The sequence below is a fragment of the Cupressus sempervirens genome, chromosome 3 (assembly GCF_028749045.1).
Source record: "Cupressus sempervirens isolate cs-2001-9-10 chromosome 3, ASM2874904v1, whole genome shotgun sequence".
Classification (NCBI taxonomy): domain Eukaryota; kingdom Viridiplantae; phylum Streptophyta; class Pinopsida; order Cupressales; family Cupressaceae; genus Cupressus; species Cupressus sempervirens.
Window position 1 is genome coordinate 746,917,423 of NC_143120.1, and position 18,597 is coordinate 746,936,019.

Consider the following 18,597-nt stretch of genomic DNA (forward strand, 5'->3'; position numbering starts at 1 on the left):
TATGATTAATAAATATTTTATATGTATATAAATATAACTTATCTTATTAGTAGATAATACTTAATTTAATGCTATAATATATTACAATTTGACTATTTAATGTATTATAAACTTATGTATAAATATGTTTTTGATAAGGTAAACAGGTTTTAAGGGGTCCTGAAACCCATAAGTTTAACAACAAGAAAGGCTGAAAATAAGCGAAAAAACGCCCAGCCAAAACATAAGCCTTACGGCTGAAAATAAGCCCAAAGGCCCAGCCCGAAACAACTGCCCACTAAAAAGGCCAGAGAACCAACCAGAAAAACAGAGACCAGACAAAAAGCCAAAGCCAGGAGAAACAAAAACCAAAGGACAGAGACCCAACCTAGCAGACTACTTCTCCATCTCGAGCATGGTCTGGGCAGCTTCGGCGCACCCTTGTTGCTCTTCTGCCTTATGATCTTGGGCGTTTGTCAAATCCTGCTCCATAGTGCTATCCTTGGCTTTATCCACATCCAGCCTATCTTTGTCTCTGTTCTGTTTATCATCTTCCTCCATCTGGTTCCTATCTTTGAGATTTTCCAAGAGAGAGAGGATGTTGTCGTTGATCGAAGCGAGGAGGGAGATCATTTGACTTGCCAGGTTGTGATTGTAGTTCTCAATATTTTTTACTCTCCTCTCCATCAGAGTCTCCCAGCTGTTCCGGTCGCCTTGGCTTTCTGCACCTGTCTTGCTCTTGATTTTTTCCATTTGGGAAACCCTATCTCTGACATCCTCAAGCTCATGGAAAAGCCATTTAATTGATCTGAAGTTGTCGATCATGCTATTGCGGGCATTGTTCAACAGATTCATGCCCGTTTCTCTTGCATTATCAAAAATAGCCACCATAGCCGGGTCAATTAGCTCATTGAGTCTAGGCTTCTCGAGGTCGTCCACCAGGAGTTGGGGGTTCATCGCCTCTCTGTAGATTCCCATAGTGGCCGTTCTCACATTGAAGTTCTTCCAAGCCTTCCTTCTGTTATTAACTTGCACTTCCCCCTCAATCTGTCCAGAGTTGTCATTTTCCTCCAAAGGAGGCTGAGGATGTATAGGGGAGAGGGGAATGGGAAGAGAATCCTTTCCCTGACTACTGGAGTGCTCCATGCTCTCTCCCTCCCTCTTCTGTCTTTTTCTCAGTTTCTCCTCATCCAGCTCCTCCTTCGAAACCTTGTCAGAATCATCAGTATCCATTTCCTCCTCCACCTCAGGAGAGCCAGTTTTAGCTGGGGTATGACCTCTAGGGCTCTTTCTGCTGGGTAATTTGATAGAGGGGTAATCCTTCTTATGGCTTTTAGTCTTCTTACCTGAATGCTCAAAAACCTCATCAGAGCTGATGCTCTCGACATCGTCGGAATCTGAGGAAAAACTGGAGCTGCTCTTGTCAACATCTGCCCCCTGGATAGGGTTTTTGCAAATGGTTTGAGCGTGGAAATGCTCATGAATCAGAAGCAGAAGACCCTCATGCAGTGCCGGGTTGACGGTAGCTTTCTTTTTAAAACTAGAAATGGCCTTGTTCATCGAGTTAAAAAGATAATACGGGAAGGAGATCTTACTACCATGGCGAAAATGATTCAGAATCACAAAATGGTGAGTCCTAACCCTATCAAACCTGGGGTCTAGGGTTATATATTCAATGACAGTGTAGAGAACATACCTCCAGAGCTTCTTTATAGTATCCGCTACAAAAAATGTCTATTTCTTGCCCAGCTTGTTCAGCTCTTCAGTGTTTTTCACAAAATCCTTGATTGCATTAGAAGACATCTTCTTGTCTCTGAAGAATTTATGCCCCTCCATCGGAATCCCCATGACTTCAGCAACCACATCCTCAGTAATTTGAAAGTAGACCCCGTTCACCTTAACCTTACCATTATTCCACGAATTCACCATGCTGTTAGTGATCTCAGGATCCAAGCCATGAAGTTTCTCGAAGAAATTAGTAACCCCACCCTTTTCCAGCTCTCTCCAAACTTTGGCCTTGTTCTTCCACTTCTGAACTTCCCCCACCGGCTCCTTTCTGCTCCTCTCACCCGTCATGTTTACCTGATCAACTTCCACAATTCTCATGAACTCTAAACTGTGCAAGTTATTTGCATTCGAAAAAATGGTGATGTTTCTTTTATGATACCCGTGAATATACCCCTTTCTGAAAATAATGGTATCGTCCACTTATGTATAAATATGTTATAAATAAATGATATATAGAAATTTGAGGTATAAAAAAATTGAAATTTTATAACAGTAATAGCTTAATTTTACCTATTAAATAATAAATATTTTAAAATTATTTTTCACAATTTTATTAAAATAGCTAAATAATTTGGATAATAAGATAGTATATAGCTAAAGAATATAAAGAATTTTAATAGAATTTCTATCTTTAAAATAATATATGTACAGAGACCTTAAGTAGAAATATCATTTTTCAATGTCTTATTAGTACTTGCCGGTAGGCTAAGTACTATTGTGACAACTTTTGGATTTCATGTGTTAACTGATGATTCATATTTTTTCATTTTGATTGTTAGAATTAATCATTTTAAAGTTTTTTGATAAAACTATTGTATTGTTTTAGCATAGATGCAAGATTTTTAAATTTTTAATGTTTACAAAATATTTTTATGTGATTTGATTGGATGAATCCATTTCACTCTTATATAGGCACAATCTCATAAATTTTAAAACATAATACCTTTTTGAAAGAGATATTTTTTATTAATCATAATATGATTCATTAATATTTAATAATTGTAAATGTGCTAAGTTAGTTTAAATTTTGATCATGTTTTTTTAGAAATAACTAAATTGTTATTCAATTAAAAATTCTAAAGCAATAATATATACTTTTATATTATACAATATTTTAAGAAATATTATTATATTTTATTATTAGGAATTTTATTATTGTTTTGATATTATAAATTTTTTATAACATATATGCAATAGAAAATATCTATTAATAAATATATTTACAAATAAAATTTAAATTTAAATTTAAATTAATTATATTTTATAATTAACAATTGGTAATTATTTACATAATTATAATAAAAAAATTCTTTATTAATATATTTTAAAAAATATATAACTATGTAATACTTTTATTACTTTAAATATTTTATATAATATAATAAATTTATTAAATAAAAATAAAATTTTTATAACTATTTATGGCTCACTTGTCTTAAAATATGATAATAGAAAGCACAGAATCAATTTTTTTATCCTTTCAATTTGTAAATTAGAAATGAGTATGGAAGAATACATTGTTTGCATATTGTCATTTATCTTAATAATCAATGTTTTTATCCTTCAATTTGTAAACTGTAAATGGAAATGATTGGAGAAGGTAAAGTTTGGATATTACTATGAAAACCTTTAGTTTCAAATGATTTCTTATTAGTATAGTGTAGAATGTATTATTGATTGGATTATTATTTAAGCCTATTTGGTTCCTTAATTTTGTTTCATCAAGTAATAATAAGCTAACACATATAGTTTTGTAAATTAATTTTGTAAAAAGTTATGAAGTTAGTTGTCGAGTTGATGTATTGTAACAAATTAAAGTATTATTAAGTGTATTGTATTTTTAATATTATAATTTACAAATTAATTTTCTTTCACTCAATTAACAATATTATATATATACATATATTATACAATCTTTTAAGAAATACTATTATATATTATTATTATTATAAAAATGATATATAATATTTTTCTTAATTTAAATATTCTATATAGTATAATAAATTTTTTAAAAGAAAACTAAATTTTTACTAAAACTATGGCAAGTACTAAGCCATTATATGGCACTTGTTTTTATTAATTTTATGAATTTAGATAAGTGTAATTCTTTTCACATTTTTTTTCAAAATATACATAATAGTATATTATTAAATAATAAATAATCAATTTAGTTAATATAAAATAAATATTTTATTAATAATAAAGATCTATATTTACTAAACAATAATAATTTTAAAACTTTAATTTTAACTTTTGATCAAATATTTATTTATAATTACTTTTTCATATTTATAAATTATATATCGTATATCATAACTTCAAACATAACACACATATATATTCAATTAATTATAATTTTACATATATTATCTTATTATATAATATAAAACACAAATATTTAATATTAAATTGTTTGTTCTAAATATTGATTTTTTAAGTCTATACGCACAATTATTAAAAGGTAGTTTAAATCATTTGTGAAGCTCTTATAATCAATAGTTGGAACGAAATGTCTTACACACCATCTTCTCCAATATTTATTTTTAAAAACTAAATTTATTTTACAAAATCAATTTTAAAAGGTGGGTGAAAGGCGAAAACAGTAAGTACTATCTTATCCTGTGCAAAACAAAATCTACCAGTAAAATTTCAGCTGGTTTTTATATAAGGAAATTGTATTTTAGATTAATTTTATACATTTCACGTTTATTTGATTTTGTTGGATAAACAGCCAAACAACACTGTACTTAGCATTATCAGCTTTCTATATTCTCTTATTCTGATGATGGATCACAGAGTGTGATAGGAAACATTGATACTAAAACATACACAATCAAATTCATAAACAAGATTGCATAACACTGTACTTAACACATTATTTAGAACCAGATAGATCATCTATTTAGATAACAAAATATTTTAAAAGAAATTAATAATACAGTATTTATGAAATATTTGAATCTCTGTAACTGGAACAAGAGATGAAATATCTACTGTGTTAAATACGCATTTTTATTAAAGGGAAACAATATTATGAGATAAACAAAATAACAAAATGTTGTTGCTGTAATTTTTAATTTTTAATTTTATGTTGATGAAGCTGGAAATGGAATATGGAATGATAATTTAAATATTAGTAAAATAATATAATATTCAGATTTTGGTTCCAGTCGTTAATGATGAGTTATAAAATGTGATTTGAAATATGAAGAAAAAGAGATATGTGATACAACTAAGGACATAATAGCAACAGATTATTCATGTCTGTACAGTGGGAGACATAGAAGAAATAGATATATCATACAACTTCGTTGAAAGTAAGAATATATTTATCTTTCCTTTCTTATTGTCTCACTGTGATGATGAATCTTCTATTAGATCTGAAATATTGAATAAAGGAAAAAATACGTATATAGAGAGTCAAATGAAGAATGATCTCAAATTTTAGCGATTTACGGTTAAAACATAAAAGCGGTATTTCGCTTAGTGGTTTTCGGTAGAATACTGTAAAATGCGAAAAGCGGTATTCCACCTAATAATTCCGATACCGCTCCCTACCGGACTGTAGCGGTTGAAATGTATTGACAATGTTTAACCTAATAATAATAAGTAAGCCGTATATCATAGTAGAATATTTTTAGCGGAATACTCGCGAGATTTTCTGTCAAAGCGGAGCCCAGCATACCAGCGGTTCAGTCGACACAAAAAAAGTAGAACCTAAAAGTCTTCTAGCCTGTTTGTCATTAAGTTTTTACGGTGGATTAATTATTGATATTAAATCTTAACAATTCATAATTCTTATTTTTTAATCAGATCGTGTGCAAGCTTTTCAGATCCCATTTCTTATTTTTAATTTTTTATGTTTATCTATTAAAAAATATGCATAACTTTTTGTTTCAGTTTGTCATCATATGTTAATCACTATTGTTTGACCATTTAGACCGTCTGAGAACCTTTTTATCAATATTTCAGACCACACTTTATACATTTTTTAATAAATGTTGGGATTATACTTTCCGACCTATTAGGAGAACAAAAAAGAAATAAATAGTATATAATAACTACAATCTAAATGAGAAATAAAATATTCATTGTCACAATAACAGAAAGTTAGAAGAATACACAATCTAAGCCAAAAACAAGTGATCTATCAGTACAAGAATAGAGAATTAGAGAGAACATTTAAATTTACAAAGTCTATTCTAAAAAGAAAAGGTAATCAGTTGCAAAGTTAATAAAAAACTAAAGAGAATATAAAAACTTACCTAGTCTAATCCAAGAACAACCACAATGACAGCTTAAATTCAAATTCATTCTGTGACATAAAGTCTTCTAATCTGTTTGTTGCTAAGTTTTAATGATAGATTATTTAATGATCTCAGGTTTTTACAATTCATAATTTTTATGGTGGTTGTTTCTAGACTAAACTTTGCAAGTTTTCTATCAATGCTGCAGATCACACAAATGATTCTTATTTCTTGATTAGTTCATGTAAGTTTTTCCTTCAACATTTCAGATCACATACACATGATCCAACATCATAATAACAATAGAGAGCGAAAGACAAAATAAGAACTCTGTGTGTGTTTTTGACCAAAGCTTTGAATCACAGTCTTGATCTTTGTTTCTAGATTAGATTGTGTAAGTTTCTTCATCAACATTACAGATCATACTCTTAAATAGTTCATCATTACAATAATAGAACTACCAGGTGAAGAAAATATAACAATTTTCACAGCCTAATCCACAAACAAATGATCTATAATGAGGATATCAAAGAACTAAAGAGAACACAAAAACTTACAAATCTAATCTTTAAAGATAAAAAAAACGTAAAAGAAAAACACAGAAACTTACAAATCTAATTCAAGAACAAATGATCTATGATGAAGATCATAAAAAGGTAACAAAAACATAAGAATTTACACAATCTAATGTAAAAATAACAATATCACAGTTTTTATCTAAATGGCCATGATGAAGTACTGAATTCAAATACATTAGCTAACTCAACGATCTACATGTCCTCAAAGCAAAATAACTGATCACACTTATTTAACAGCATACACACTAAATTCTGCCATGCCTTCAAACCAAACCAGAAGCGAACATAAATATCAAGAACTACTATTACTGAATTCATCATTAACTAGAGAAATCACAGTGGCTAATAAATCGGTATATAAACACATTTACTTTACTCATAGATAATCAGCAAAGAGGGAGAAAAAGAAGGGTTAAACAGTGTTACTCGTGACTGGAATAGTGATAATGCTTTCCTCTGGCGGAGAAGATAACAAAAGCAACTTCAGCATCACAAAGAACGGCAAGTTCTTGGGCTTTCTTCTGCAAACCTTGTCTACGCTTACAGAATGTCACTTGACGGTTTGTGATGTTTTCAATCTTCTTAACCTCAATTTTCCCACGACCCATGATCTTCTACAACTCAACTGCCCCACACAACTCAAAAACGTGCTGCAAAAGAAAATGAATCTGTAAGTGAACTGACCCACAGACCTGGCCAGACTTAAAGAACTGAAGAATCCATGACAGAAAAAAGTAAAACTATTCAGATGATCCATTAAATGGGTTCAACTAAAGTGGGCAGTTTTCTCGATTTAATCACCTCCAAATCAAGAAATCTCAGCCAAGGTGAGGACCACTGATTCAATGTGGAAACATGTTGGGGAGAGTTTTTATCACAGAAGTATCTTATTTGGGGTTTTCACAGCTGGTTAAAGAGTTGTTATATATCAATACATAAGAGCTTGGAGAAAATGATCATAAACCCTCCCAAGCGGTGATAATGATATAGCAGCAAACTGTGATGCCATGAATGGGGAAAGGGAAAATGAGAGGAGATGGAAGAGTACTTTGAACCCACAAAGAGAGAATTACTACAAAGAGAGAGTTAATACTACGTGAGAAATGAATGAATGAATGGTGTACTCGTAAGTCGACTTCCATGGCACTGCACAAGAACAAAAATGACACCACCTGTAAACCCATGTGAACGAGGACCCCACTTTACATTTCTAGTAAAAATTTGGAACCTGCAACCTTTACACTTATAGAATATCATCATTCATACCAAATGACATTTCTCTTCCTTACTTTTTATCCATTTATCTCTCTAATCCATGTCCTTCCACCAACCGTCTATTTAGCATTATGAGCCTGACCTCCTAGGTAATTAGATTCATACCGAGAACCTTGTTGTATATTTCATACATAGGTGACATTTCACCTTTTGTTGCCATGAGTTGAAATTGGGTCTAGAAGTTATATGTTTGTAGTGTATCAATTTCAATATAAGTTAAGCAAAGAGCATCTTTTAGATGTTTTCTAGGATTCTAGGTTGAAATAAGTGGGTACTAAATATTTGGAGGAGGATGACACATTCATCAAAGTGTAGAACTATTATTATTAATGGCAGTTTCTTATAATTTGATTGCAAAGTTTTGGATTATTTGAGAGCATAATGCATATTATTATCAATTGTATGTGTGATTGTTGATGTTGAAGTGTTGTAATTTTTTTGAATTATTTGAAAACATGGTACATATATTAGCAATTGTTTGTATATATGATCATTGATGTTAACTTGTTCAATATTAAATAAGTGAAATGATAACATATATATGATCATTGAAGCTAAAGTACTTATTATATAATAATTAGAAGGATAACAAATCTACAATTTGAAAAATAAAATAAACATATAGATTTGAGCATGAATTTAAAATTATATTAATTTTTTAAGTTAAATGAATAAAATTAAGATATATAACTAAAAATTTTGTTTTTAAAAATATTAATTATATTTTATTTATTTATGTGTGAGGATAAAGAGCCATTTCAAGTCAATGTTGCAATAGCACATTAGTTAAGTTGTGGTCATGTTGTTCCAATAATCAAAATTCAAACCCCATGTAAGTGTTATTGTTGAGTGTTGGTATCAAAGGAGAAAATCTAATACAAAAGAAGTCAAGAACCCTGTAAAGATTATTTTTAAATAAACACCAAACAACTAAAAAGAAAGTGTATCAAGGGAAAATAGATGAGATATACCATTCACTCATTTGAAAGGATCAATTAGGAAATGACTCAAATTTATTGAGGAAAATCACATCAAGCTTTTAGGTAGTTCAAGAGAAATTCACAAGAAGTGAACTCAACCAATTAAATCACAAGAAAAAATAAGAAATAAACCAACAAAAAAAAAGACCAACACAAACAAATACAAGACTAAAAATAATGGAGATTAAGTTTCCCTTCTTCCTCTAGTTTTAAGAAACCTACGTAATTTGCTCACACTTCCTTCTTTTAGCCTTCCCCTATTCTAATTCCTTCTTGACAATGTTGAAGGAAGTCATTTTGTCCATGATCAATTTGCTAAAATTGATCACATATCTCAACTTCTTTTTAATCTAATTTTGGTTGGCTTTGACATTGTGTAGAGCCCAAAGCATTTCATGTTTTTCTTCCTCTAAGAGAATTAAATCCTATAGATCATTTGGACAACTTCTTATTTTCCAATTATCTGACTTCCAAGATAGTTCATCAAAAATGTCCCACACACTATTATCTACATTGGTATAAGACCATCCTCTCATTTAATTCTTTTCCCCATCAATAGCTTCTTACTTTCTAATTTGATTTTTCGATGTGTTTGGATAAGAAATTATCAAAGAGAGGAGACACTATGAGATCATCAACAAAGTTGGGCTCATGGGAATAGTAAGAGAAAGATCACCTTTATAGATCTAGGGTGTTGAAATAGTGTAAGGGATATTAGGATACAAATTTGTGTATTTAATATTGATTTTTTATGATGTAAACTTTGATTGAATACACCAAGAGGAAGATGAATTCTTAGAGAAAGTTGTGATTTCTTCCAACTCTTTATCCTTTCCTCAAGCTTTCAATTTGGATTTCCTAGGGGGATTAACCCTAGTCAAAATAGGGAAGAAGAGACCATTAAATAAAGGGAAGCCTTTGAATTATCCACAAAGCTACTTAATTACCCAATTAAAAGGTAATTATTAGGCTCTATACTAGGGGTGAACTATAAGTAGAAATTATATAAGAAGAAGATAAAATCTTTGTTATAAATGGAGATCCCTATTTTTTAAATATTTCATCAGAGACTCAATTAGAGAAGTGTACCATATTAAATTTTAGGAGCCATTATTTTAGTCTATATTAGGACCTATTACCATTTTGGTAATTTTTAGATCTTATGCTAATTATGATTTGCTTGCCTATTCACCAATTATAACCTCTCATCCAAATTTTGGCCCATTTTTCATGGGACATATCACTAACAATGAAATGCCCTTAACACATCTCACCAATGGCATCATGTTTCTAAGGATTGAGGCCCAAATTTTTCTTAGGCCTTGATGTCATGCTATTAGAGGGATATTTGATTTTCTTATTGACCTTGATCATTTTAAAATCCCAAAATGATGTTTTGATTATAAAATACATCTATCTCTCCTCATTTTTATATTAATTATATACTCAAGAATTTTTTGATCAAGCTATCAAAATTTTTAGCAATAAAGAGAAACTAAGCATTTTGATTCATGTTTTGAAGGAAAGTATACAAGACCAAGTCTTCCAAGCATCAATTATTGAAGATCTTACAAGTAAAAGAAAATGTTATCTAGTTGAAGATTTTTTCTCACCCATGATAGCCAAGTAGAGGATTTCTCAATCAAGAAAGAAATTTCTTCAACCTAAATTTTCTCTCCTTCATTTTAATGAATTATCAAACATATCTAAGGAATGAAATTCATAGATCTATGCATTTGTGAGGGAATCTATGATTCTACATCACATTAAAAGGTATAATGTATAGATTTAAACTGCATTCAAGAATCTCAATGGCTATGAATAATTTCTACTTTCATTCATGATGGTTTATGAAAGGTGACGGGTTTAACCAAGGAAAAATGCTTTAGACAAGATGTTCCCTCTTTTTCTGTGTGAAATAGTAGGCTACAAGGTCATAAAGTATTTTTAAGATGTAAGAAATAATTAGATGATCCTTGAAAATTTTAATTGAAAACTTTATGGATAATTCACCTTTATTGTCATGTCCCAATACATGTTACCATTATCATCTTGATCCCTGCATTCTTATCTCATATTTTAGCCATGGATAAGATATGCTTTCTAGTTTCCATTTATTTTACGTTTTAGCTCTCTATTTGTTTGTATCAATTAACTATTTACAAAAATTTTAGTAAATTTATTGATTATAATTTTCATTTCATCATTTTAATTTTTATAATCACATATTTTAGATAAGGAATATTATTATCCCACTTGTCTTTTAATTCTCCTCTTGAACCTAGTAAGGCATATTCCTTCTAAATTTGTAATTCATAAAAATGAGAAGTGATACATGCATCTATACATTCTTTTTAATTTAGCCTTGTACATTCATGATTAACCCAACTTATTAAATAAATTTTGATTTGGTTTTTATATCCACTTTTAATAAGTTGGGTTAATCATTTTTATTATATTTATCTCTCCTTATTCTCTTGTTCATGAGTTTTACTATGTTGAGGCTGACCTATATAATTCTAGTAAGGAGAAGTCATAGACTTGTGGGATCCTTTGATCTTTAGTCTTCTATTTTTTTGAGGAAGCTTGATGAGACCAACATGCATACTAATGAAATTAATCCTTTTAACTATTCAAGATGAGACTTTAAGATTCCATTCTACATGGAATATCAAATAATTTCTAATGACTAAGAAAATAAGTGTAATCACCCAAAAATGGTCATCTAGACTATGAGCCCCCTTTCTAACTATTTCGATATCTTTGATCAAATCATCACTTTATTATTTATTTGATTATAGCTTATGGGTTGTCCACCTTATCCTAAGTCTTTGTTTAATTAAAATAACTTGATCCCTTTTAATTAAATCAAAAATGCCCTTTATTCCATGTGCACATAAAAATCACTTTTCTAAAAATAAAAGATGAGAGAAATCCCCCACTTGGATTAAATTAAATTTTATTCAAATCCTCTTCTTTATCTTAATTAAAGTGAGATTAGTTTCAACTAGTCATTCTTTTGCCTTTAAACACATTCATTTATTTTTCCTCTTAAGAGATGCATGCACATGGATCAACTAAGACTTATTCTCTACTGTTGGATTTTGCCTCTTAAACACAACTATCAGTTTTTCTTTAAAAGGGGCTATCTCCTCACTCTCTAATATCTCATACACTTATGCTATTTTCATGTTATAGATTTTCATATAGCTTTTGGAGCACTTGAAGCAATCATCACTCTCTTGGCATTCTTGTATAATTGGCCCTTCTTGCATCTCATCATAGCATATTCTTCATCATAGAATACCTCTTTCATTTCTAACATAGATATTTACTTTCTTGCTAGTAGATTAGACTTTTATTTCCCTACATTACATATCTCATTATAGACTATCTTACATTTCATTTAGTTTGCATCTCCATTTTAATCTTCCATTCTATGATGCACCTTCCAAGGGTTTACTTAAGATAGGTTCATTTGAGAGCCACAATCTAATTGCTATTTCATGTCATAGATAGGAAGGTATAAGATACCTCTTGATATTCTCTTAATCATGGGTATTCTCTAGTATAATGGTTTATAGAGGTGTGTCCACATTTTTCACATACATTTGTCATGCTCGTTGTGGGGCTTGAACCAAGTTTATAGCTCAATTTACTTGCATATTTTGATTTTAGTAGTTTGAATTTCTAAAATTTTAGTTGTATTTCTCATTTTTTATTTTCTTTTACAACATCATATTGAGTCTAATCAAGTGGTTTTGCAAGGTTTTAACTTTTTTTTTAAGGCTAACCCTTGTGCAAATCAAGTTGAAGGCCAAAACCCTAAGTTTTGAAAGATTCTATCGATTCTCTCAAATGGCTTGGTGTTCGGATGTGAAATAATTTTTATAAGTTTCTAAGGAATTAGAAGTGTCTTAGTCCAAAATTCAAAAATTTTCAAGTTTTTTTTCATGAAAAATCTTTTTGGGCACAAATCAGCAATTTTTTCTTTTAAAATTACATTTTTGGAAAGTTATTTGAATTCTACAAGGGGTTAGTTCTAAGTTTTGTTTTAGATTTAGATAAAATATGAAGTTTCCATAGGTCAATTTATCAAAACTGGTCTATTTTATTAAAATGTGTCCCTAGGGCACAAATTTTTAGATATTGCTAAAAGTATTGTACTTTTGGAAATCTCACTCATTTCTACTATAGATGTCTTCTTTGAAATTTCATTTTTAGGGTCATGGCATACAAACCCAATCTTTTTGACTAGGTCAAAAAGGAAAGAATAAAAAGAGGCATTTTGGTGATTGGATTGCACTTTATTTGCATAAAGTTCAGTGCATGAAATGAGTGATCACTTATTATGGAATAACTTAGTTAAATGTATTTTCATTTGAATTTTCCTATTTCTTCATGATTTCATGTACACTTGATTGAAGTTTGTGAAGGCAACTTGAAGGTCAAAGGAGCAAAAAATGGAGAAAAATTGGGAAGCATGAAATCAAGGTGTATTTTTCCAAACCTCTTCATTTGAATCATAAAAAGTGATCAATTGCCTTCTTTTTCATTGTAAAATAATTTTCTTATTTTGTCAACTTGTTTGGTGTGTCTTCCTAACATTTGAAAAAGGGCTTAAAATCAATCATTCACATTTGGATTTGGGCTTAAAATAAACCCGTTTGTCTTTTAATCCCGAAGGTTTTCTTATTTATGCTTTCTTCTTACATCCTTCTTAAGGATTTTGAGGGAAACATAAATAAATGATAGTGATTTTTATTTTTAGGGGCCCTTCCTAGAGAAGTGATCACTCTAGGGGACAACCTCAACTCCTTTGTTCTGACAGAGTATAAATAGTGTGGCTTGAATCTAAAGACATGCCTCTTGGAAGTAGAAATATTGTCAATCTTGGCTAAGCCCCAAAGAAATTTATACCTTTGGGAAGTATAGGTAGAGGTTGGTTTACCATTTCCTCCCAACTATTTGGTAGTATTCTCTTTCATCTATGGATTTGGGCCTCATGTGCCTTGTGTATATTGAGGGAATCCCCTAGTTGAGCTTGTGCATCCTTGTAGAAAACTTGAATAGGTTATTGGTGTGTTTGATGTGCTTTAATGTTTAAAACCTTCCCCACTTGGAACAAATGAGGACACATCCATCAAATTGAACTATGGGAATTTTTTTTTCTCTTTTTCATGACTTCATTGTGTTTTTAATTTAGAAAATCCAAAAAAATTCATAAAACTAAAAAAAAACTTAAAAAACTATAAAAAACGAAAAAAAATTCTCCAAGTCAAAACTTTAATTCTAAACAATTTTCTTGTGTTTCTTGCTAGGGGGAGTTCCATCATTTGACCTTTTCTTCTATGTCTCTATTTCTTGAACTTGATTAAAATATCTCTTGGTCTTACTACTCTTGGTATTTTCTACATTCTTGGTCTATGTCATCTTGCCATGACCTTCTTCTTGCTGAAAAGGTTACCTTGATCTCCAAACTACACTACTTAATTGGGAGAGTTGTTCACTTTTTTTTTCTTATCTATATTCTTGGCTTTTTTGCTTCTTGCCTAGACCTTGAATTAATTTTCTAGTGTTGTAAGTTGCTTGGACACTTTTCTTGATAAGTCATTCTCTCATTTCTACCTATCTTGGTAAGTGAACACTCTAACTCTCTAGTTTGGACATCAAGTTATTTTGTGTCACGTTATTAGCTTCTTCTAGTCTCCTTCATGCTTGGCTTTCTATCTACCACTATGTATTTTGATTCTTTTATATTTTTCCTCAACTAAGTTTACATGATCATAAGCTCCTCCATACTGCTAAATTTTTTCAAGACATATACGCTCAATATAAAGAACTAGACAAGACAAATGCTCTTTCCTACCTTTGTCTCACTAGGCACATAATAGAAGTATAAAATTGAGAAAAGGTTAGAGGAAATAATACAATCCTAACATGAATTTTCCTTAAGACCTTTACATAAATGTGAGTCATCTTCTTCAAAGTCTACATATTCTACTCCAAGACATCAATTGTCTTCATCTTTTAGATCAAAAGACTTCTTTAGAGAGAAAGTAAGTAATACATCCTTTGAGCCTATGCAAAAATTTCATGAAAAACCTATCTTTGACCTTTGTGATGAAGACTTCGATGCATGCTATTAACTTGAGAAGGAACAAAAAGAGCCTAGGCATTCTTTTGAGAGAACTTTTACTCCTTTGGGATTTTCATATGACTATGCTTAAGACCTTAGTTGAAAACAAGATCATTACTTTACCATAAAAATCTAGACCTTATGAACCTGAAGTAAAACCTCCATGGTACAAAGATTATCACTATCGTGAAAGGAAAGGAAAGGGGATTTTATAGTCTACGACAATAGACATAGTTTTTGGGTTTATATGCGGTGACAAAGATATGGGACTACCTCATACTTCTTTTTAGGAGGTACCTAACTACACTAGAAATGAGGTGTACATACCCTACCCCCAGTGGAATTTGAACTTGTGACCTCTCTTTCAAGAGTACAAGTTCTCCACAAGTAGGCCAACTCAAGCTTTACAAGACAAATCAGGCTGTACTATGAACACCATAGAAAAAAAGGTCATAAAATCAAATATTTTATTGAGTCAAAACATAAAATTCAAGATCTTATTGATAATGGGATCATTGATGTTGGAACCCTAATGACTCATGTGATAAGGATACTTCTCTTGAGAAAGATCATGTTGGTAAAGCTATGTCTAGTGATGGTTTCCTTGACACCTCCACTTCTTCTAACACTCATGAAGCTCCTAAAATGTCAAAGCTTTCCAACATTCCTTCATCAAATAAAGAACCTAATGCTTTTTGCACTAACTATGCATACCCTCAAGGGCTACCTCTAACAGAAACTACAGTTAATCTACATTTGGCTACAACCCTTTTCAATGCTACTAAGGCTAAAGATCCTAAATTGCCATGCAATGATATGCCTTCTATGTGCACTCCAAATAATCCATCACTATCTCTTTAAGAGTCTATCATGCAAACCTCATATTATCCCTTGTCTTTAGAAGTGGCTCCATGTCAAGAGGACTCTCAAAAAGGTAAAGATCAAGATTAAACACCCTATCATATCCTTCAAGATGTCACTCTTCCATGTCCTATGTCTCTCCCACCTTCCAAATACAATGAGGATACCACTTCCACTACTTCCATTGAGCTTACTAAAAATCATGAGAAAAGTTCTATGCCTATACTATCTACAATAAGTTGTCAAGATCAAAGTATCCCCTCTTGTTGAACTTCTCTATATCCACTTCAAAACTATGCTGAAGCTTCAAATTCTTCTATCAAAAGTTTTTCTCCTATCAAAGTTATCCATAAGTCTATTGATGGCCTTGGTCACATTTCTCACTCTAAAAGATTTTGATATCATTGTTTCTCATCTCTTTGCATCTCCTAAGTCTATCCTTGTTCCTTATCCATCTAAGCTAAATCCTTCAAAATTCTTATTGATATTGGGTCCTTATGCTCCTCCATATCCTACTTCCATTCCTATCTTATTTCCTAGCTCTCCTATTATACCTCAAGATTGACAAAGACAAAGACACTCATCCTTGACTAATTTTCATCTATCCATATGAACCAGTCGATTCATCCTTATTCATCCACAAATACCAAGTCTTTTAGAAGAAATTTCAATGATCAACTTAAGAATAAATACTAGAATCCATTTACAAATGAAGATCAATATGTCCTATCTAATTGACATGTGAATACAAAGAAAGAAAAAATATTCAAGAGACCACAAAGGTCCACTAACCAAAGAGGAAAATCAAATCAAATATGGGTTCCTAAATCCATTATTGAAGAAATACATTCTAAACCATCCAAACAAAAAGAAAAATCAAAATCTATGTGGGATTCCCAAGTCTCTTTTGAAAGACTTGAAACTTGAAAATAAATCAAAGTTGACATTCAAGATTCCAAAGGCTTCCACTCCACTTTCTTCCAAATATCTTCCTCAAAATCTTGCAAAACTTTCCACCTCATACATCAAAACCTCAATCTATTTCATTCACAATTCCTTGATCATTCCATCACCCTTGAAGGTGTGTGTCAATATTGATCTTTCCCACTTTCTCACCTACCCTTATACAATATTTTCAAACTTACACTTACCTAGTATCCATACTCCTTCTAGCTTTCCAAGGTACAAACTCTTATCCTCCATATACCTTTTCTACCAGCACCCTATTAGCATCTTTGAGCATACATTTATGTAGCCCTGATTTATTATGACATTTCCTTCTAATAGGAGCACTATCCAAATCAAAAAATCTTGAACTCTTTCTAAACATTCAAAAAGAAAAGAAAAATTTTAAAACGAAAAATATTCCTTGGTGAAAACTTGGTAAACAAGCACCTTGGTAGAAAAAGTAAACATAAACTATTTCATCCTATGGTGAAAGAAACTCCTTGGTGCCTTTGATTATTACCATGATGTAAACCTTTCAAATGTGGCATGCATCATTATTCTATCATCCATCTATTTCATCTTTCTTCCTTGATCTTGAGAATAGTGATCTATCCATGAGCATTGGCTATATTCTCTATTTCTTATGATATCATGAGCTTTCTTATCCTAAATTGTTCGCTTATAGCCTCCATACCTAGGTTCATTCTTATTTCTCTATCCTATCACTATCCTATCTAGTTGACCCCTTATTTCATAGGCCTTTTGACATGCCTACTCTTTTAGATTACACACTTTTATTCTATCTTTCTTGCTGACTTTCACTGCTTATCCTATATGGTATCTCACTTATTGGTTCCTACTTCTTATCTTATATGTTCTTTATATTATTGTCCTTAACTTATTATCTTACTTTCTTTCCCCTTTCATGACTTTCTTGGCTTATCCAAAATATGCTTCATATGGATATCTTTCCCTAGCTTGGGTATTCTTGAGGAGTCAGTCCTTGAGAATCACTTTCACTCAATTAATATTTCTTTCCTCTTCATCTCTATTTATCCATCAGCTTACTAGTCCATCATTCCCTTTACCTTGCTTGACACCGGGGAAAAATGATGTGATCTTTCTTAAGAGCTAGTTAATCCTACCAAGTGGTGAAAACCTAGAAATAGGTGCTACTTAAGACCCTTGCAACTATATCTATCAGTCTTACTTTTCAATCACACACCATTCAATCCATATTTCTTTTTCCTTTCCTAGCTTGAAACTAACTCTCATCTAGGTCTAGGGGCCACCAACTACATAGTGTATCAGGTTCTCCTTGTTGCACTGATATTTCTTTGGAAACTCTCTTGATAGAGTTTTTCAACACTATCCCTTAACATCGAGTGTTTATGAACACTTCTCAGATACTTTAGGTATAGTCAAGGACATCATGATACTTCTCATTAACAAGCTTGAGTCCTAAAGAGATAGTCATGTGGCTTCCACAAACACACTTAAGCACTAAAATTAGTTGAGACTTGTTGGCTTATTTTTCTGTGTGTTGTCTATGATGATTTCTTTGTTGAGTGTTCCCTCCCTAATAGTATCTCAAGGATTTCATGAACTAAAGGACTGGGGGCATGGGGCATATTTTATTTTATTTTCTGCCTATGGGTATACTCTGTTGATCTTAATTGTATTGAGCATTCATGCATGTCCTACTTGACACTTAGGATATACAAAGTATCATCCTTGTCTATTTTTTGCTAGACTACACTTGGGGGTTATCCTAGAACCTATGCCTTGATACAGGTGCACTC

At 31.3% G+C, this 18,597-nt stretch overlaps 1 protein-coding gene across 2 annotated transcripts in view; it reads right to left on the bottom strand.

Annotated features, from left to right (window-relative positions):
- Window positions 1–7,685, bottom strand: part of LOC149568977 (agamous-like MADS-box protein MADS1) — a 70,962-nt gene extending 63,277 nt beyond the window's left edge. The window contains exons 1-2 of one of the 2 annotated variants that reach the window (XM_089817669.1): window positions 7,394–7,685; window positions 7,019–7,242 (exon numbers count right to left, since the gene is read on the bottom strand). In XM_089817669.1, coding sequence (XP_089673795.1) covers window positions 7,019–7,200 — 182 coding nt within the window. In that variant the 5' untranslated portion in view covers window positions 7,201–7,242; window positions 7,394–7,685. The remainder of the gene's footprint in view (window positions 1–7,018; window positions 7,243–7,393) is intronic. The other variant, XM_089817671.1, reaches the window with a different exon arrangement.
- Window positions 7,686–18,597: the final 10,912 nt, after the last annotated feature.